Source organism: Atractosteus spatula (assembly GCF_055471065.1).
Source record: "Atractosteus spatula isolate fAtrSpa1 chromosome 17 unlocalized genomic scaffold, fAtrSpa1.hap1 SUPER_17_unloc_2, whole genome shotgun sequence".
In the NCBI taxonomy this organism is placed as follows: domain Eukaryota; kingdom Metazoa; phylum Chordata; class Actinopteri; order Semionotiformes; family Lepisosteidae; genus Atractosteus; species Atractosteus spatula.
In genome coordinates this window covers 172,501-195,000 of record NW_028296634.1, presented here as the reverse complement: position 1 = coordinate 195,000, position 22,500 = coordinate 172,501, and the positions used below count along the sequence as shown (strand labels likewise).

Sequence of the window (22,500 nt, the reverse complement as noted above, 5' to 3'; positions counted from 1 at the left end):
GTAGGTTAGGGTTACGGTTAGGTGCAGGAGCACTGTATTTAGGATGTGTTTGCAGTGATTCTGTGTCTCTAGCTTCAACACAGTGATATATATATATATATGCTCAGTGATTTATTGGTACATGCCCAGGGCAATAATCAGAATGAGGATTTATTTCCAGATGGGCTACAGGTAGTGTTGTGAAATACTTCAACACTCTGGATCGCAGATTTAGACCCTCTGCACTCTTACTCCTTAAAAACCAACAAATGAAGATATGTAGCAATCACATTGTAGCAAGGGTGACATTGACTTTGACAGTGCTTCTACTACTGGACTTGGGGTAAATGATCATATTCACCCCAGGTCGCTTCACTAAACACTCCTCACTAAACTTACCAAATTCTCAGAGTAGAGTTATCTGTGAATTCCTTTGACCTGCTGTGGTCTGCACAATTGGTAAGAATCACAGAACAATGAGGGGCCAGTTTTAATATATTGCAATCTTACAGTTTGTTTCATACATTTTTTAGTTATAAAAAATTATTTTAATCCCAAAACAAGAAGCAGTCGTTGTTCATGATGATCACAATTAGAAGTTGTATTGAAATTATATAGATAATCAAAAGCTTGAAAAAGCTAATTGCACAATAATGTTTATTATTTTTTATATAAATTATGGCAATAAAATATGACAGCATTCACAACTAGTACAATTAAATTCAATTGATTTTTATATAACATCTTTCATAACAAGGTTGACCTGAGGCACTTAACATAGCTGGGTGATGATACATGATGTGAAAGAGTAAAAGCCAGAAGATAACTGAGGAGAGGAACCAAAAACTCCTTAGTTAGGAGGAAAAAAAAACCTCTAGGGGTCCAAGATCAACTGGCAGCCCAACCCCTCTGGGTATGCTAACATAATACAATTAGAAAAATAGTTTGGAGGTTTTTCTGTATTATTGATTTCTTCTTCCAAAGGTGTTAGGCAGGTGAAAATTTGTGATTTCGTCCTGAGCCACGGCACTGTCGTCGTGGTCATCACACCTCTTCATGTACATCCTTGCATCTTTTCTGGTAGTGAATGGCAGGTGACAGCTACAAAAAATAGCATATGCATAATCATTATGATTGTGTTGACAACAAAATTAAAAAATAAAAGCCTAAGGAACTCTGTGCATTAATATTTCTAATATTCACAATTGTGAATCATTTAAAAAACGAATACAGTACAATTAGGCTGTGAAACTGATCAAATGCCATAAGCCCTATTCAAATTCGTGACTGAATTTCCAGGATGGAGACAATTTTATTTTATTCTGTTTAAGAAACTGATCTCTGTCGTAACTAGAAATCCCAGCTCAGTGATAGAAACTAGCCATGTTGGCAGATTATTGCTTTACAGTTTAAAAAGTAATTAATTAATGTGGTCACAAATAATATCTTGGCTTTCAGACCATAATATGCTTTTAACAGTTTACTGAAAAAATGTTTCCTGCAGTTTAGCTCCAAAATGAAAATGAAATGGTTTCATTTTGTGTATGTCAAGGGTGTCCACTTTATAGAAATTCAATTTTAAAACATTGTTGAAATGACAAACCACTGGAAATACAGGTCTATCTAACCTCTAACTCATTAACAATGTTCATTGCTGTTGTCCTTAAACTTTTCAGAAATTTTAATTAAGAAAATAAAGCAATTGTTCCCTAGACTCATCTTTTGTGTTCTGTTCGCTGTGAATCAGAAAGGTGCTGTTCTTGAAGTCCAGTCAGTCTCTGTTATCTTTCTTCCCAAGAGGAATTCCATCTAATTCCATCAAACTTCTTTTTCTTCTGCTCGCCTAAGGATGAACTGAAATGAAGCAATTAGTATTTCAGTGGCAGAAAATAGGCTGTCATATATACCTCTCCAGTGCTTTTGATGCACAAATGGTGTCCTGCCGAAACATTCTTCTGTTTGGTAATGTTGGGCAGTTTCAAAAGAAGCTTATCAAAAATCTATTTTGTAGATAATGAAAGAAAATAATAAAATCAGAGTAAGAATTATTATCCAGACTTATCTTTCTGTTCTCTTTCAATAAGAACGGTGTCATTAATGAAGTCCAGTCGGTCTCATTCCTTCTCTCTTCCCAAGAGGCTGCCCGTCTAATGCTGCTGAAAACTCCATTGTCCATTCTGGGAATGCTGTGCTGTTCAGATAGTGTCAACAAATTTAAGAAATGGTTCACATCTTTAAATCTTTTTTTGTTTTGTTTAAAGCATGTGGCATTTTTTAGCAGTAACAAATGGAACAGGAACAGGAGCAGGAAGCTAAAAACACAACGGAGCCAGGCACAACCAGGACCCGGGCTCACACGATGCGGAGATCAGGTGCAGAGCCTCGAGTGAAGTGAGCACCTGGCTTTTAAAGTTGAACTGAAACAGGGTAGGAGCAAGGAACAGATGCGGGGAATGAGGCAAATCAGGAAGGGCTGGAGCGCCCTTAAGAGTAGGGGTTTGTGATTGTGATACAGGTTGGCATATTTATTTTATTTTATTAGGTAGATTCTTTTCAACATGCTTTTACATAATATGTTGTAACAATGATTTCAAAAAGAAACTACAGAAGCCTTACAAATTAAAAATATCTCACCGTGCCAATGTGTCTTCAGGCTTCCCATGTACAAAAAGGCCCAAGGACTCCAGCAGTCTTACAACCACTGTCCTGTTTGCCTCACCAGACACGATCTCTATTCTGTTGTAATCCACGATGACCCCGTTTTTCAGGTGATTTATCATGTCCTTCCTCGCCTGTTGAGAGGTCATCCTGATCTCCTCTGCCGTGGAGAGGCAGAGGAGATAAAAGCTTTATTTTATGATCATTCGTCCAACCACTCCAGAGATTGTCCTTCTCCATTAAACGACTTCCTGGAGACACCGTAATCATATAGGAGCTCTTCTCCCACTACAATCTCTCTTTTTGCCAAGAACAGAATTGTTATGTCAGTCTTTTCGTCAATTACAAAAGATTCTTTAATTGGTCTGAGGTTGGCTTTTTTGTTTGAATGATTTATGCGCCTTCCAATTGTGTCCATATCCGGGTGGCAGGTGCAGTGTTCTTCACGCGAATCAATGCACATTTTTTGTTTAGGTCCATCAAAAAAGAATAGATATCCCATGTCTCCTTCTGCCATCTGTGCCATTAGGGCTTCTCCAGCTGTCTTTGTGATAACCTTGCCATGGTAATCACATACCACCTCTCCCTTCTGGAAACGCCTGGAAGTTATAACCTTCTTCCCTTTCACAGGATCGTCAACGATGTGCAGGCCTCTCCAGGTTTGGAGTTTTACCAGATTTTCAATGTCCTTGCCATTTGGTTGGACTTCTACATGCGGCTTCCAGTTCTGAAGTACCTCGGACACAGCTGGTGTATTGGTTGACCATCCCATTTTTTCTATATAATGGGTCACTTGGCTTTCTGTTGGTAACCGTCTATTGTATTGATCTGTAGTGAGATATCAGAAATCCACCCAAAGAATATATCCAGTAATAGACTCTTGAAATATTACTCTTTAAAAAGGGAAGAAATCCTGTTCTTACCGAATATGTTCTGTTGCCTCCTTTTCCTCTGCTCAGCTCTCCATCTATTGTAACAGTGGCGATCGTGAATGCCGGTCACTCTCAGGCGCTCTTTCTTTCTAGGAGGCTGCCCATCTAATGTCACGGGAAAAATCTGTATCAGCTTCTGGAAGGCTGCAGCATCATCCATCTTTGGGCATCTATATGCAGCAGCTGCCACAGTGGACCTATTTATAAAAAGAAAACTTAAATATCTCAGATCTAAGACAGAGTGGCTAAAAGGTAACTGAAAGAGGGATATTGAATTAAAACTTACCGTATAGCAGCTGTACGTTCTTGTCCATAGCCTGAAGATTGCTCTCCTGATGATGAACTGAAGTTTAAAAAAATATGAGAAATTTATGTTTATCCTAAATATTGACTTTCAAATACTGAATTTGGATATCACTGTGACACTTACAGAGATCCTGCTTCTACAATGCCATGAATTAGTTCGCTGGCTGAGCACATGTCCTCATCTGTCAGCCTTCTGGCTAGGTTTTCAACAGTTCCATTTGAAACACCTAAATAATCATTCAGGACAGTTTTCTGATCAATAGGTAGCTTCTTTATTTCCATTTCAAATGCCCTTCTTGCAACATAGCAAGTAATCAGTGGTAGGTGGTACCTGCAAAACAAACATATATAAAATAGTTGTTTTCAAGCCACAGAAAAGTAAAAAGAAAATACATCAAAATAATTATATAATTCAATTTACTTCTCATGCAGTCTTCGCAGATCATAGGTAGGATTGTGAACTGGTTCTCCTCCTGCATACACAAAAAAATGTTCTATTTCCATCCTGCAGTTTGCATCACAGCGTAAGTTAATGAAGTAGCAGTGAAACATCTGAGAAAATAAAAAAAATAAAAATGCAGTTTAAATGCAGTATTCTTCACATACCATTGAATGCTAAAGACAGTTTTTAGCAATGAAATATCAAAATATAACCTTCAACTCACCTTTTCCTCTTCTTCATTTAGTGCAAAGGAAGCTAGTCGCTGAGTTGCAGCCATGCGCTCTTTGACAGAGATTATTACCCTGTTTTGCCCACTTTTATTCACAACAATTTTTCGCCGTATCCAATCCAGGACCTGAATTCAGAAGATTTTTTTAGTACAAATATTAATTAAAAACAATTTCTCGAAAAGAACATCTATAATCAAAATTCTTGGTTGTATGAAGGGATGCTTACTGTCATATTCTTTACCACCCCTGGGCGCTGAAGGTGCTTCAGCTGGAGAATGGCCTGCAGGTAAAGCATCACAACAATCCGTTCACTTGTGGTGATGTCTGCAGAGGCGTGTGTCTTGCCCAGTATCCGCTGCACATCTTTCTTTGCAACACTCAACACCTTCAAGCAATCGCTTAGTTTAGGTGGAGGACTCTGCAGCTGTGTTAGTCTGGGGGAGAGAGAACAATACTATCAGCCTCCAAAAGGCAAAATTCATGTGTTTGAATAGAAAAGCAAGTACAAGTTGAACCAACATTTAATAAGTAAAGTACCTCTTTCTGGTTATTTCCTGTCTGACACTCTTGTTGTTTCTCTTTTTTATATCCTTTAGATTGCTCTGGAAGTCTATTAAACTCTTAGCTAGACTGGGATCCTCCACTTGCAGGTTAGTGTTTTTTCGGATGAAGAGCAGGAATCTGCTGATATTAATGATATAACCTGCAATGGTCTGGTGAGACAACCCAGTCATCTTCAACTGGGAAACAAATGTCTGCATTTTGGAAATGTCCTTCAGAAAACTTAAGGAAACATCTGATGGATCCATAAAAAACAGGAACCTGGAGACATTTTCAACCTGAAAAACATATATAGAGAAAGTCATTATTTTTATGACCAACATCCTGTGAAGTTTAAGCCGAGTAAAACCATGTACCAAATACCTACCTCCTTGGAGCAGTTTACCATTCCCAGGCCCTGGATAAGGTATTGTTTAAAGCCAGCCAGGAGAGGAGAATCAAGAGAGTGTTTTCTGTAAAGTCCAGCCAGGGCAACTCTTTTTCGGAGAGCTTTTAGATTACCTTTAACTGACACCCTGTAGATATAAGACACATGGACAATTACATGTATTATAAGTGTTTCCGTTTTCTTAGTTGGCTTCTGGGAGAAAATGGCTTTAGATGTGGCCCTGTGTGAATGTGTATATCTACCAATTCACTGACATCCCAATTAAGGCTACATTTTTTCTTGCCTCTGTGAAACAAAATCTAATTTTATACATACAACGTGCAAATAAAAAATAAAGCACTAGAAACCCTATTGAGCAGAGAGTCTTACTGTTCCCCATCTTCCCCTTCCTCCTCCGCTTCTGCTTCAGTTTCTGGAGCAGCCTCTGGCATCTCTTCCTCCTGGACAGTGGCCTCTTGCTCAGGGCCGCTGGAATGCAGGTAGATTCTTTTCAACATGCTTTTACATAATATGTTGTAACAATGATTTCAAAAAGAAACTACAGAAGCCTTACATATTAAAAATATCTCACCATGCCAATGTGTCTTCAGGCTTCCCACGTACAAAAAGGCCCGAGGACTCTAGCAGTCTTACAACCGCTATCCTGTTTGCCTCACCAGACACAATTTCTATTCTGTGGTAATCCACGATGACCCCGTTCTTCAGGTGATTCATCATGTCCTCCCTCGCCTGTTGAGAGGCCATCCTGATCTCTTCTGCCGTGGCGTGCTTCATACACGCCCTCTTCAAGTGAGCAGGAAGCTGATCAAAAGTATTCAGGCACATCTTGCACACCAGGGGAATCCTCGCGGGTTTCCTTTGAAAATAAATTATACCATCTGTGTATAGAAACAAGCTAAGACTGATTTCTTAAATTATCCTTAATTTTCTCTCTCATAGTTTGAGCATAATGATTTCATTGTATTTATATAAGAATTGGTCATTGCTCCAAAATAAATAATGGTTTCATAAAAAAGTGAACACTTACTTGGTCTCAGTCACAGACTTTCCAATAGGAGCCATTGTGGAGTTCAGCAACTGCAGGTCCTAGAAGTGGGGAAGGAATTTTAAAAGAGAAATTGAATTACAATACAGAAGGAATGGCTGAGGGATCACTGAAATATATATATATACAAATTCCAAAGACTGAGTCCATATAGAAACAACTACCTTTCATATTCAGTATAAGATGGAAGATGAATTGGCCCTGAAAATCCACTGCAATGAGAAACTGCTCATGCCATTGCATATGAACAAACATACATTCTCATCTATATTCATTTGCAGTTACACTATTGCAATTAATCAATTAATCACATGATGAGATTCTTGATATTAGATTAGTAAAAACAATATCAATGCACTGAGAGACGCTTAAGAATAAAGATGCATCTGCCTGACTGCATATTAGTTTTAAAAGGTTATCAGCAAATGCATTTAAAAGTAAAAATATAAAGTCTTACCTCTTGATCGTAGTGGTGATTCAATATCCAGGACCTTAGTCAAGTCTCAGAGTTACTGTACCTCCTGTCTCGATTGCAGGTGAAAAGTGAAAGTTATATTGCACTCAGCAGAAAGTTACCCCGAGCAAAGACTCCACCCCTCCCAGAAAACAGCACTCCCCTTTGGCAAAGCAGTGGGTGGAGGAAGCCTTTGCTACCATTATCAAACACAGAAATCGTTATAATTTAATTTTAAAAACATGGCTAAGCATGGGTTTAAAGTATATTCAACGGTGCAAGTGCATTCAAAGAAATAGAGTTTCCCAAGCCCTCAGAAAGAATTGCCATTTCTAAAGATGTCTAGTTTCAAGCATTAACATCCAAAGTACCTGTCTTAGCTGGAGCAGGGAGTTTGCTAAGCCACCTGAAAGAATTACCATATCCAAAGATGTCTAGCTTCAAGCATTAACATCCAAAGTACCTGTCTTAGCTGGGCCAGGTAGTTTGCCAAGCCATGTGAAAGAATTACCATTTCCAAAGAAGTCTGTTGTAAGCCAGGTTCAATCATGACCATCCAAAGTACCGGTCGTCCCTTGGGGCGAGAGGGTTTCCTGTGTGTCTAGGATGTGTACTTCCCTTAAATAAAGGGTGAATATGGGTACCATAGGTATTAAATCTCTCAAAGCTCAGAGTTAAACTAAAAAACCCTTGGTAAGTGTGTTATAACATGGATGGGTATTTATAGTCCAGTGCCTCCTATTTGGTGTCCCCTGAAGGCGTTTTGAACCCAGCAGGTGACACTGATTTAGTTTTACTTGGCCCTGATTATACAATAAAGGATAAGTAACCAGAAAGAGGTGGTATTTCGATTTTACAGTACATAAAAAAATACATACTTTCCACAGCTCAGCATGCACATGCTATTAGATTAGATATTAGATATTAGATTAATAAAAAATATCAAGGCACTGAGGCTAATTAATAAAGATGCTTTTGACTGACTGGACCTTGGAGCAAGGTGTGTAAATTACAACAGACATCTTTAGAAATGGTAATTCTTTCAGGTGGCTTGGCAAATTTACTGCCCCACCTAAGACAGGTACTTTGGATGTTAATGCTTGAAACTAGACATCACAACTGATCGTATTTTACTAGAGATTCTGTTTGGGATTCAGATGTGCATTCGGACAGCAATCCCTTTCAAGAAATGATACGTTCTGGATGAGGTCAAAGGTGCCGGAACACTGTATTTAGGATGCGATTGTGTGTCTCCTGCTTCAACGCAGTGATATACTGTATATTGATGTGCTCCTGTAATTTCTTGGTACATGCCCAGGGCAGTAAGCAGTCTGAGGATTTATTTCCAGACGGCATAGAGCAGTGAAGCAGTGAAGTAGTGCAACACACTGGATCATTATATTATTAGAATCTATTTGTTTAACATGCACGGGTCTGTCTCAATGGATGCAGTGCTCCTGAAAGGGCTCTCAAACCCTGCATTTCAGATGCCTAGCTGTATCCCTCACATGTGGCACCTCAGAATGACTTCTACTTTATTCTACTTAAATTATTACATTATACACAATTTGAGTTCATTTTTAAAAGTAAAGGGTAATGAAAGGAATGAAAGATATGTAGCAATCACATTGTAACAGGGGTGACAGTGACTTTTTGCTTGTACTAAGCATTAGTACCTAAGTCCACTAGTGGACTTCTGGTACCTTTAGGGTACGGTGTTCCCTGAAGGGCTCTCAAACCCCGCATTTCAGATGCCCAGCTGTATCGCTGATGTGTTGCACCTCAGAATCACTTTTAAACCTTACATCTGGTATCTTTAATCCCTATTGCTCAACACATGGTGAAAGTATTGCATACATGTGTCTGAAAATGAGCGATGGGCCCCTGAGAGACTCATTTGCCTGATTCACAAATGATCACATTTGACTAGAGATTCTGTTTGGGATTCAGTTGTGCATTCTGACAGCAATCCCTTTCAAAAAACGATACATTCTGGATGAGTTCAAAGGTGCAGGAACACTGTATTTAGGATGTGTTTGCAGATATTCTGTGTCTCTAGCTTCAACACAGTGATATTCTTGATATTAGATTAGTAAAAACAATATAAATGCACTGAGAGACGCTTAAGAATAAAGATGCATCTGCCTAACTGCATATTAGTTTTAAAAGGTTATCAGCAAATGCATTTAAAAGTAAAAATGTAAAGTCTTACCTCTTGATCGTAGTGGTGATTCAATATCCAGGACCTTAGTCAAGTCTCAGAGTTACTGTACCTCCTGTCTCGATTGCAGGTGAAAAGTGAAAGGTATATTGCACTCAGCAGAAAGTTACCCCGAGCAAAGACTCTACCCATCCCAGAAAACAGCACTCCCCTTTGGCAAAGCAGTGGGTGGAGGAAGCCTTTGCTACCATTATCAAACACAGAAATCGTTATAATTTAATTTTAAAAACATGGCTAAGCATGGGTTTAAAGTATATTCAACGGTGCAGGTGCATTCAAAGAAATAGAGTTTCCCAAGCCCTCAGAAAGAATTACCATTTCTAAAGATGTCTAGTTTCAAGCATTAACATCCAAACTACCTGTCTTAGCTGGAGCAGGGAGCTTGCTAAGCAACCTGAAAGAATTACCATATCCAAAGATGTCTAGTTTCAAGCATTAACATCCAAAGTACCTGTCTTAGCTGGGCCAGGTAGTTTGCCAAGCCATGTGAAAGAATTACCATTTCCAAAGAAGTCTGTTGTAAGCCAGGTTCAATCATGACCATCCAAAGTACTGGTCGTCCCTTGGGGCGAGAGGGTTTCCTGTGTGTCTAGGATGTGTACTTCCCTTAAATAAAGGGTGAATATGGGTACCATAGGTATTAAATATCTCAAAGCTCAGAGTTAAACTAAAAAACCCTTGGTGAGTGTGTTATAACATGGATGGGTATTTATAGTCCAGTGCCTCCTATTTGGTGTCTCCTGAAGGCGTTTTGAACCCAGCAGGTGACACTGATTTAGATTTATTTGGCCCTGATTATACAATAAAGGATAAGTAATCAGAAAGAGGAGGTATTTCGATTTTACAGTACATAAAAAATACATACATTCCACAGCTCAGCATGCACATGGTGATATTCCTGATATTAGATTAATTAAAAATATCAAGGCACTGAGGCTAATTAACAAAGATGCTTTTGACTGACTGGACCTTGGAGCAAGGTGTGTAAATTACAACAGACATCTTTAGAAAAAGTAATTCTTTCAGGTGGCTTGGCAAATTTACTGCCCCACCTAAGACAGATACTTTGGATGTTAATGCTTGAAACTAGACATCACAACTGATCGTATTTTACTAGAGATTCTGTTTGGGATTCAGATGTGCATTCGGACAGCAATCCCTTTCAAGAAATGATACGTTCTGGATGAGGTCAAAGGTGCCGGAACACTGTATTTCGGATGCAAATGTGTGTCTCCTGCTTCAACGCAGAGGCATATATAGATGTTCTCCTGTAATGTCTTGGTACATGCCCAGGGCAGTAAGCAGTCTGAGGATATATTTCCAGACGGCGTAGAGCAGTGAAGCAGTGAAGTAGTGCAACACACTGGATCATTATATTATTAGAATCTATTTGTTTAACATGCACGGGTCTGTCTCAATGGATGCAGTGCTCCTGAAAGGGCCCTCAAACCCTGCATTTCAGATGCCTAGCTGTATCCCTCACATGTGGCACCTCAGAATGACTTCTACGTTATTCTGCTTAAATTATTACATTATACACAATTTGAGTTCATTTTTAAAAGTAAAAGGTAATGAAAGGAATGAAAGATATGTAGCAATCACATTGTAACAGGGGTGACAGTGACTTAATGCTTGTACTAAGCATCAGTACCTAAGTCCACTAGTGGACTTCTGGTACCTTTAGGGTACGGTGTTCCCTGAAGGGCTCTCAAACCCCGCATTTCAGATGCCTAGCTGTATCGCTGATGTGTTGCACCTCAGAATCACTTTTAAACCTTACCTCTGGTATCTTTAATCCCTATTGCTCAACGCATGGTAAAAGTATCGCATACATGTGTCTGAAAATGAGCAATGGGCCCCTGAGAGACTCATTTGCCTGTTTCACAAATGATCACATTTGACTAGAGATTCTGTTTGGGATTCAGTTGTGCATTCTGACAGCAATCCCTTTCAAAAAACTATACATTCTGGATGAGTTCAAAGTTGCAGGAACACTGTATTTATGATGTGTTTGCAGTTATTCTGTGTCTCTAGCTTCAACACAGTGATATATATATATATATGCTCACTGATTTTTTGGTACATGCCCAGGGCAATAATCATTATGAGGATTTATTTCCAGATGTGCTAGAGGTAGTGTTGTGAAATACTTCATCACACTGGATTGCAGGTTTAAACCCCCTGCACTCTTACTCCTTAAAAACCAACAAATGCAGATATGTAGCAATCACATAGTAACAGGGGTTACAGTGACTTAATGTTTGCACTAGTAAACTTCTGGTACCTTTAGGGTACGGTGTTCCTTGAAGGGCTCTCAAACCCCGCATTTCAGATGCCTAGCTGTATCGCTGATGTGTTGCACCTCAGAATCACTTTTAAACCTTACATCTGGTATCTTTAATCCCTATTGCTCAACGCATGGTAAAAGTATTGCATACATGTGTCTGAAAATGAGCAATGGGCCCCTGAGAGACTCATTTGCCTGTTTCACAAATGAACATATTTGACTAGAGATTCTGTTTGGGATTCAGTTGTGCATTCTGACTGCAATCCCTTTCAAAAAACGATACATTCTGGATGAGTTCAAAGTGCAGGAACACTGTATTTATGATGTGTTTGCAGTTATTCTGTGTCTCTAGCTTCAACACAGTGATATATATATATATGCTCACTGATTTTTTGGTACATGCCCAGGGCAATTATCATTATGAGGATTTATTTCCAGATGTGCTAGAGGTAGTGTTGTGAAATACTTTAACACACTGGATTGCAGGTTTAAACCCCCTGCACTCTTACTCCTTAAAAACCAACAAATGCAATTTACGAATGCAATACGAATGCCCCCGGCCGTCCCTCTTAATCATGGCCCCAGAGGACAAGATGCAAAGGAAAAGCTACAAACCCTGACAGCTACTCACCCAGCCATCCCCCACAGCTGCCAATCTCCAACACCTCCCCCATTAACACCTCCAGCACTGAAAGTGCTATGTGCACCATCCCCCAGGCCAGGCTGACCAGGCCAGTGCAACACACTTGATCATTATATTATTAGAATCTATTCTACTTAAATTATTACATTCTACACAATTGGAGTTCATTTTAAAAGTAAATGGTAATGAAAGGAATGCATTTTCATAAGAAAGATAATACCGATATGCATGTGATAATCTTCCTTATATCATGTAGTGCGTCATTTGGTCACTTTGTGGGCTTGAAATACAAAGAAAATCATGTTCAATGGTACAAGATAAATACAAATCTTAAGCTTTTATTTTAATTAGATTTGTTTATAAAGCATAAGCAATCATTTATTACATTAATATATGTGAAAATAACGTTTTAGCATCATACGTTTAGTATATTTAGTCTCTAATGCTGAAAGAAATGATCATTTGTTTAACATGCACGGGTCTGTCTCAATGGATGCAGTGCTCCTGAAAGGGCTCTCAAACCCTACATTTCAGATGCTTAGCTGTATCCCTCACATGTGGCACCTCAGAATGACTTCTACTTTATTCTACTTAAATTATTACATTATACACAATTTGAGTTCATTTTAAAAAGTAAAAGGTAATGAAAGGAATGGAAGATATGTAGCAATCACATTGTAACAGAGGTGACAGTGACTTAATGCTTGTATTAAGCATTAGTACCTAAGTCCACTAGTGGACTTCTGGTACCTTTAGGGTACGGTGCTCCCTGAAGGGCTCTCAAACCCCGCATTTCAGATGCCTAGCTGTATCGCTGATGTGTTGCACCTCAGAATCACTTTTAAACCTTACCTCTGGTATCTTTAATCCCTATTGCTCAACGCATGGTAAAAGTATCGCATACATGTGTCTGAAAATGAGCAATGGGCCCCTGAGAGACTCATTTGCCTGTTTCACAAATGATCATATTTGACTAGAGATTCTGTTTGGGATTCAGTTGTGCATTCTGACAGCAATCCCTTTCAAAAAACGATACATTCTGGATGAGTTCAAAGGTGCAGGAACACTGTATTTAGGATGTGTTTGCAGTTATTCTGTATCTCTAGCTTCAACACAGTGATATATATATATGCTCCCTGATCTTTTGGTACATGCCCAGGGCAATAATCATTATGAGGTTTTATTTCCAGATGTGCTAGAGGTAGTGTTGTGAAATACTTCATCACACTGGATTGCAGGTTTAAACCCCCTGCACTATTACTCCTTAAAAACCAACAAATGCAATTTACGAATGCAATACGAATGCCCCCGGCCGTCCCTCTTAATCATGGCCACAGAGGACAAGATGCAAAGGAAAAGCTACAAACCCTGATAGCTACTCACCCAGCCATCCCCCACAGCTGCCAATCACCAACACCTCCCCCATTAACACCTCCAGCACTGAAAGTGCTATGTGCACCATCCCCCAGGCCAGGCTGACCAGGCCAGTGCAACATACTGGATCATTATATTATTTTAATCTATTCTACTTAAATTATTACATTCTACACAATTGGAGTTCATTTTAAAAGTAAAAGGTAATGAAAGGAATGCATTTTCATAAGAAAGATAATACCGATATGCATGTGATAATCTTCCTTATATCATGTAGTGCGTCATTTGGTCACTTTGTGAGCTTGAAATACAAAGAAAATCATGTTCTATGGTAAAAGATAAATACAAAACTTAAGCTTTTATTTTAATTAGATTTGTTTATAAAGCATAAGCAATCATTTATTACATTAATATATGTGAAAATAACGTTTTAGCATCATACGTTTAGTATATTTAGTCTCTAATGCTGAAAGAAATGATCATTTGTTTAACATGCACGGGTCTGTCTCAATGGATGCAGTGCTCCTGAAAGGGCTCTCAAACCCTACATTTCAGATGCTTAGCTGTATCCCTCACATGTGGCACCTCAGAATGACTTCTACTTTATTCTACTTAAATTATTACATTATACACAATTTGAGTTCATTTTAAAAAGTAAAAGGTAATGAAAGGAATGGAAGATATATAGCAATCACATTGTAACAGGAGTGACAGTGACTTAATGCTTGTATTAAGCATTAGTACCTAAGTCCACTAGTGGACTTCTGGTACCTTTAGGGTACGGTGCTCCCTGAAGGGCTCTCAAACCCCGCATTTCAGATGCCTAGCTGTATCGCTGATGTGTTGCACCTCAGAATCACTTTTAAACCTTACCTCTGGTATCTTTAATCCCTATTGCTCAAGCATGGTAAAAGTATCGCATACATGTGTCTGAAAATGAGCAATGGGCCCCTGAGAGACTCATTTGCCTGTTTCACAAATGAACATATTTGACTAGAGATTCTGTTTGGGATTCAGTTGTGCATTCTGACTGCAATCCCTTTCAAAAAACGATACATTCTGGATGAGTTCAAAGTTGCAGGAACACTGTATTTAGGATGTCTTTGCAGATATTCTGTGTCTCTAGCTTCAACACAGTGATATATATATATGCTCACTGATTTTTTGGTACATGCCCAAGTCAATAATCATTATGAGGATTTATTTCCAGATGTGCTAGAGGTAGTGTTGTGAAATACTTCATCACACTGGATTGCAGGTTTAAACCCCCTGCACTCTTACTCCTTAAAAACCAACAAATGCAGATATGTAGCAATCACATTGTAACAGGGGTGACAGTGACTTAATGCTTGTACTAAGCATTAGTACCAAAGTCCACTAGTGGACTTCTGGTACCTTTAGGGTACGGTGTTCCTTGAAGGGCTCTCAAACCCCGCATTTCAGATGCCTAGCTGTATCGCTGATGTGTTGCACCTCAGAATCACTTTTAAACCTTACATCTGGTATCTTTAATCCCTATTGCTCAACACATGGTGAAAGTATCGCATACATGTGTCTGAAAATGAGCAATGGGCCCCTGAGAGACTCATTTGCCTGTTTCACAAATGATCACATTTGACTAGAGATTCTGTTTGGGATTCAGTTGTGCATTCTGACAGCAATCCCTTTCAAAAAACGATACATTCTGGATGAGTTCAAAGGTGCAGGAACACTGTATTTAGGATGTCTTTGCAGATATTCTGTGTCTCTAGCTTCAACACAGTGATATATATATATATGCTCACTGATTTTTTGGTACATGCCAAGGGCAATAATCATTATGAGGATTTATTTCCAGATGTGCTAGAGGTAGTGTTGTGAAATACTTCAACACACTGGATTGCGGGTTTAAACCCCCTGCACTCTTACTCGTTAAAAACCAACAAATGCAATTCACTACTAAAAATTACTGCATTTTCTCCTAGAAAGAGCTCTCAATTAATGAAATGCCCCATTGAACTGGCCCTGATTATACAATGCAAGGAGAAGTCTTCTAAGCCAATACTTGTAACCAGAAAGAGGCTGTATTTCAATTATACAATATACAAAACAATACCATTTAACACAAAGATATAGTCCACACCTCAGCATGCACATGATGAGATTCTTGATATTAGATTAGTAAAAACAATATCAATGCACTGAGAGACGCTTAAGAATAAAGATGCATCAGCCTGACTGCATATTAGTTTTAAAGGGTTATCAGCTAATGCATTTAAAAGAAAAAATGTAAAGTCTTACCTCTTGATCGTAGTGGTGATTCAATATCCAGGACCTTAGTCAAGTCTCAGAGTTACTGTACCTCCTGTCTCAATTACAGGTGAAAAGTGAAAGGTATATTGCACTCAGCAGAAAGTTACCCCGAGCAAAGATTCCACCCATCCCAGAAAACAGCACTCCCCTTTGGCAAAGCAGTGGGTGGAGGAAGCCTTTGCTACCATTATCAAACACAGAAATCGTTATAATTTAATTTTAAAAACATGGCTAAGCATGGGTTTAAAGTATATTCAACGGTGCAGGTGCATTCAAAGAAATAGAGTTTCCCAAGCCCTCAGAAAGAATTACCATTTCTAAAGATGTCTAGTTTCAAGCATTAACATCCAAACTACCTGTCTTAGCTGGAGCAGGGAGTTTGCTAAGCCACCTGAAAGAATTACCATATCCAAAGATGTCTAGTTTCAAGCATTACCATCCAAAGTACCTGTCTTAGCTGGGCCAGGTAGTTTGCCAAGCCATGTGAAAGAATTACCATTTCCAAAGAAGTCTGTTGTAAGCCAGGTTCAATCATGACCATCCAAAGTACCGGTCGTCCCTTTGGGCGAGAGGGTTTCCTGTGTGTCTAGGATGTGTTCTTCCCTTAAACTTGGCCCTGATTATACAATAAAGGATAAGTAACCAGAAAGAGGTGGTATTTCAATTTTACAGTACATAAAAAATACATATATTCCACAGCTCAGCGTGCACATGGTGAGATTCCTGATATTAGATTAATAAAAAATATCAAGGTACTGAAGCTAATTAATAAAGATGCTTTTGACTGACTGGACCTTGGAGCAAGGTGTGTAAATTACAACAGACATTTGTAGAAATGGTAATTCTTTCAGGTGGCTTGGCAAATTTACTGCCCCACCTAAGACAAGTACTTTGGATGTTAATGCTTGAAACTAGACATCACAACTGATCGTATTTTACTAGAGATTCTGTTTAGGATTCAGATGTGCATTCGGACAGCAATCCCTTTCAAGAAATGATACGTTCTGGATGAGGTCAAAGGTGCTGGAACACTGTATTTAGGATGCGATTGTGTGTCTCCTGCTTCAACGCAGTGATATACTGTATATTGATGTGTTCCTGTAATTTCTTGGTACATGCCCAGGGCAGTAAGCAGTCTGAGGATTTATTTCCAGACGGCATAGAGCAGTGAAGCAGTGAACTAGTGCAACACACTGGATCATTATATGATTAGAATCTATTCTACTTAAATTATTACATTATACACAATTTGAGTTCATTTTAAAAAGTAAAAGGTAATGAAAGGAATGCATTTTCATAAGAAAGATAATATCGATATGCATGTGATAATCGTCCTTATATCATGTAGTGCGTCATTTGCACACTTTGTGGGCTTGAAATACAAAGAAAATCATGTTCTATGGTACAAGATAAATACAAAACTTAAGCTTTTTTTAATTAGATTTGTTTATAAAGCATAAGCATTACATTACATTAATATATGTGAAAATAACATTTTAGAATCATACGTTTAGTATATTTAGTCCCTAATGCTGAAGGAAATGATCATTTGTTTAACATGCACAGGTGTGTCTCAAAGGATGCATTGCTCCTGAAGGGCTCTCAAACCCTGCATTTCAGATGCCTAGCTGTATCCTTCAAATGTGGCACCTCAGAATGACTTCTAACCTTACCTGTGGTGTCTATAATCCCTATTGCTTAATGCATGGTGAAAGCTTTGTATATATGTGTCTAACAATAAGGAATGGGCCCCTGTGACACTCATTTGCCTGTTTCACAAATTATCATATTTTACTAGAGATTCTGTTTGGGATTCAGATGTGCATTTGGACAGCAATCCCTTTCGAAGAATGTTACGTTCTGGATGAGGTCAAAGGTGCAAGAACACTGTGTTTAGGATGTGTTTGCAGTGATTCTGTGTCTCTAGCTTCAACACAGTGATATATATATATATGCTCAGTGATTTATAGGTACATGCCCAGGGCAATAAGTAGACTGAGGATTTATTTCCAGACGGCATACAGCTTTGATGCAGTGAAGTAGTGCAACACACTTTATCATTACATTATAAGAATCTATTCTACTTAAATCATTAGGTAGGTTAGGGTTACGGTTAGGTGCAGGAGCACTGTATTTAGGATGTGTTTATATATATATATATGCTCACTGATTTTTTGGTACATGCCCAGGGCAATAATCATTATGAGGATTTATTTCCAGATGTGCTAGAGGTAGTGTTGTGAAATACTTCATCACACTGGATTGCAGGTTTAAACCCCCTGCACTCTTACTCCTTAAAAACCAACAAATGCAGATATGTAGCAATCACATTGTAACAGGGATGACTGTGACTTAATTCTTGTACTAGTAAACTTCTGGTACCTTTAGGGTACGGTGTTCCCTGAAGGGCTCTCAAACCCCGCATTTCAGATGCCTAGCTGTATCGCTGATGTGTTGCACCTCAGAATCACTTTTAAACCTTACCTCTGGTATCTTTAATCCCTATTGCCCAACGCATGGTAAAAGTATTGCATACATGTGTCTGAAAATGAGCAATGGGCCCCTGAGAGACTCATTTGCCTGTTTCACAAATGATCATATTTGACTAGAGATTCTGTTTGGGATTCAGTTGTGCATTCTGACAGCAATCCCTTTCAAGAAATGATACGTTCTGGATGAGGTCAAAGGTGCTGGAACACTGTATTTCGGATGCGATTGTGTGTCTCCTGTAATGTCTTGGTACATGCCCAGGGCAGTGGCATATATAGATGTGCTCCTGTAATGTCTTGGTACATGCCCAGGGCAGTAAGCAGTCTGAGGATTTATTTCCAGACGGCATAGAGCAGTGAAGCAGTGAAGTAGTGCAACACACTGGATCATTACATTATTAGAATGTATTTGTTTAACATGCACGGGTCTGTCTCAATGGATGCAGTGCTCCTTAAAGGGCTCTCAAACCCTGCATTTCAGATGCCTAGCTGTATCCCTCACATGTGGCACCTCAGAATGACTTCTACTTTATTCTACTTAAATTATTACATTATACACAATTTGAGTTCATTTTTAAAAGTAAAAGGTAATGAAAGGAATGGAAGATATGAAGCAATCACATTGTAACAGGGGTGGCAGTGACTTAATGCTTGTACTAAGCATTAGTACCTAAGTCCACTAGTTGACTTCTGGTACCTTTAGGGTACGGTGTTCCCTGAAGGGCTCTCAAACCCCGCATTTCAGATGCCTAGCTGTATCGCTGATGTGTTGCACCTCAGAATCACTTTTAAACCTTACATCTGGTATCTTTAATCCCTATTGCTCAACGCATGGTAAAAGTATTGCATACATGTGTCTGAAAAAGAGCAATGGGCCCATGAGAGACTCATTTGCCTGTTTCACAAATGAACATATTTGACTAGAGATTCTGTTTGGGATTCAGTTGTGCATTCTGACTGCAATCCCTTTCAAAAAACGATACATTCTGGATGAGTTCAAAGTTGCAGGAACACTGTATTTATGATGTGTTTGCAGTCATTCTGTGTCTCTAGCTTCAACACAGTGATATATATATATATATGCTCACTGATTTTTTGGTACATGCCCAGGGCAATAATCATTATGAGGATTTATTTCCAGATGTGCTAGAGGTAGTGTTGTGAAATACTTCATCACACTGGATTGCAGGTTTAAACCCCCTGCACTCTTACTCCTTAAAAACCAACAAATGCAGACACACATTCGCATCCGAAATACAGTGTTCCAGCACCTTTGACCTCATCCAGAACGTATCATTTCTTGAAAGGGATTGCTGTCCGAATGCACATCTGAATCCCAAACAGAATCTCTAGTAAAATACGATCAGTTGTGATGTCTAGTTTCAAGCATTAACATCCAAAGTATCTGTCTTAGGTGGGGCAGTAAATTTGCCAAGCCACCTGAAAGATTTACCATTTCTAAAGATGTCTGTTGTAATTTACACACCTTGCTCCAAGGTCCAGTCAGTCAAAAGCATCTTTATTAATTAGCCTCAGTGCCTTGATATTTTTAATTAATCTAATATCAGGAATGTGATATTGTAACACTGTGGAATGTATGTATTTTTTATGTACTGTAAAATCGAAATACCACCTCTTTCTGGTTACTTATCCTTTATTGTATAATCAGGGCCAAGTTTAAGGGAAGAACACATCCTAGACACACAGGAAACCCTCTCGCCCAAAGGGACGACCGGTACTTTGGATGGTCATGATTGAACCTGGCTTACAACAGACTTCTTTGGAAATGGTAATTCTTTCACATGGCTTGGCAAACTACCTGGCCCAGCTAAGACAGGTACTTTGGATGGTAATGCTTGAAACTAGACATCTTTGGATATGGTAATTCTTTCAGGTGGCTTAGCAAACTCCCTGCTCCAGCTAAGACAGGTAGTTTGGATGTTAATGCTTGAAACTAGACATCTTTAGAAATGGTAATTCTTTCTGAGGGCTTGGGAAACTCTATTTCTTTGAATGCACCTGCACCGTTGAATATACTTTAAACCCATGCTTAGCCATGTTTTTAAAATTAAATTATAACGATTTCTGTGTTTGATAATGGTAGCAAAGGCTTCCTCCACCCACTGCTTTGCCAAAGGGGAGTGCTGTTTTCTGGGATGGGTGGAATCTTTGCTCGGGGTAACTTTCTGCTGAGTGCAATATACCTTTCACTTTTCACCTGTAATTGAGACAGGAGGTACAGTAACTCTGAGACTTGACTAAGGTCCTGGATATTGAATCACCACTACGATCAAGAGGTAAGACTTTACATTTTTTCTTTTAAATGCATTTGCTGATAACCCTTTAAAACTAATATGCAGTCAGGCTGATGCATCTTTATTCTTAAGTGTCTCTCAGTGCATTGATATTGTTTTTACTAATCTAATATCAAGAATCTCATCATGTGCATGCTGAGGTGTGGACTATATCTTTGTGTTAAATGGTATTGTTTTGTATATTGTATAATTGAAATACAGCCTCTTTCTGGTTACAAGTATTGGCTTAGAAGACTTCTCCTTGCATTGTATAATCAGGGCCAGTTCAATGGGGCATTTCATTAATTGAGAGCTCTTTCTAGGAGAAAATGCAGTAATTTTTAGTAGTGAATTGCATTTGTTGGTTTTTAACGAGTAAGAGTGCAGGGGGTTTAAACCCGCAATCCAGTGTGTTGAAGTATTTCACAACACTACCTCTAGCACATCTGGAAATAAATCCTCATAATGATTATTGCCCTTGGCATGTACCAAAAAATCAGTGAGCATATATATATATATATCACTGTGTTGAAGCTAGAGACACAGAATATCTGCAAAGACATCCTAAATACAGTGTTCCTGCACCTTTGAACTCATCCAGAATGTATCGTTTTTTGAAAGGGATTGCTGTCAGAATGCACAACTGAATCCCAAACAGAATCTCTAGTCAAATGTGATCATTTGTGAAACAGGCAAATGAGTCTCTCAGGGGCCCATTGCTCATTTTCAGACACATGTATGCGATACTTTCACCATGTGTTGAGCAATAGGGATTAAAGATACCAGATGTAAGGTTTAAAAGTGATTCTGAGGTGCAACACATCAGCGATACAGCTAGGCATCTGAAATGCGGGGTTTGAGAGCCCTTCAAGGAACACCGTACCCTAAAGGTACCAGAAGTCCACTAGTGGACTTTGGTACTAATGCTTAGTACAAGCATTAAGTCACTGTCACCCCTGTTACAATGTGATTGCTACATATCTGCATTTGTTGGTTTTTAAGGAGTAAGAGTGCAGGGGGTTTAAACCTGCAATCCAGTGTGATGAAGTATTTCACAACACTACCTCTAGCACATCTGGAAATAAATCCTCATAATGATTATTGACTTGGGCATGTACCAAAAAATCAGTGAGCATATATATATATCACTGTGTTGAAGCTAGAGACACAGAATATCTGCAAAGACATCCTAAATACAGTGTTCCTGCAACTTTGAACTCATCCAGAATGTATCGTTTTTTGAAAGGGATTGCTGTCAGAATGCACAACTGAATCCCAAACAGAATCTCTAGTCAAATGTGATCATTTGTGAAACAGGCAAATGAGTCTCTCAGGGGCCCATTGCTCATTTTCAGACACATGTATGCGATACTTTCACCATGTGTTGAGCAATAGGGATTAAAGATACCAGAGGTAAGGTTTAAAAGTGATTCTGAGGTGCAACACATCAGCGATACAGCTATGCATCTGAAATGCGGGGTTTGAGAGCCCTTCAGGGAACACTGTACCCTAAAGGTACCAGAAGTCCATTAGTGGACTTAGGTACTAATGCTTAGTACAAGCAAAAAGTCACTGTCACCCCTGTTACAATGTGATTGCTACATATCTTTCATTCCTTTCATTACCTTTTACTTTTAAAAATGAACTCAAATTATGTATAATGTAATAATTTAAGCAGAATAAAGTAGAAGTCATTCTGAGGTGCCACATGTGAGGGATACAGCTAATCATCTGAAATGCAGGGTTTGAGAGCCCTTTCAGGAGCACTGCATCCATTGAGACAGACCCGTGCATGTTAAACAAATAGATTCTAATAATATAATGATCCAGTGTGTTGCACTACTTCACTGCTTCACTGCTCTATGCCGTCTGGAAATATATCCTCAGACTGCTTACTGCCCTGGG

At 38.9% G+C, this 22,500-nt stretch overlaps 1 protein-coding gene across 1 annotated transcript; it reads right to left on the bottom strand.

Moving 5' to 3' along the window:
* Window positions 1-2,839: 2,839 nt before the first annotated feature.
* LOC148810959 (uncharacterized) lies at window positions 2,840-6,270 on the bottom strand. The gene is made up of 7 exons (XM_088908817.1): window positions 6,068-6,270; window positions 5,476-5,623; window positions 5,085-5,260; window positions 4,860-4,981; window positions 3,856-3,912; window positions 3,561-3,752; window positions 2,840-3,465 (listed from the first exon to the last, which is right to left on the bottom strand). The coding sequence occupies exons 1-7, from the start codon at window positions 6,268-6,270 to the stop codon at window positions 2,840-2,842; spliced, it is 1,524 nt and encodes a 507-aa protein (XP_088764943.1).
* Between the last annotated feature and the right edge of the window lie 16,230 nt (window positions 6,271-22,500).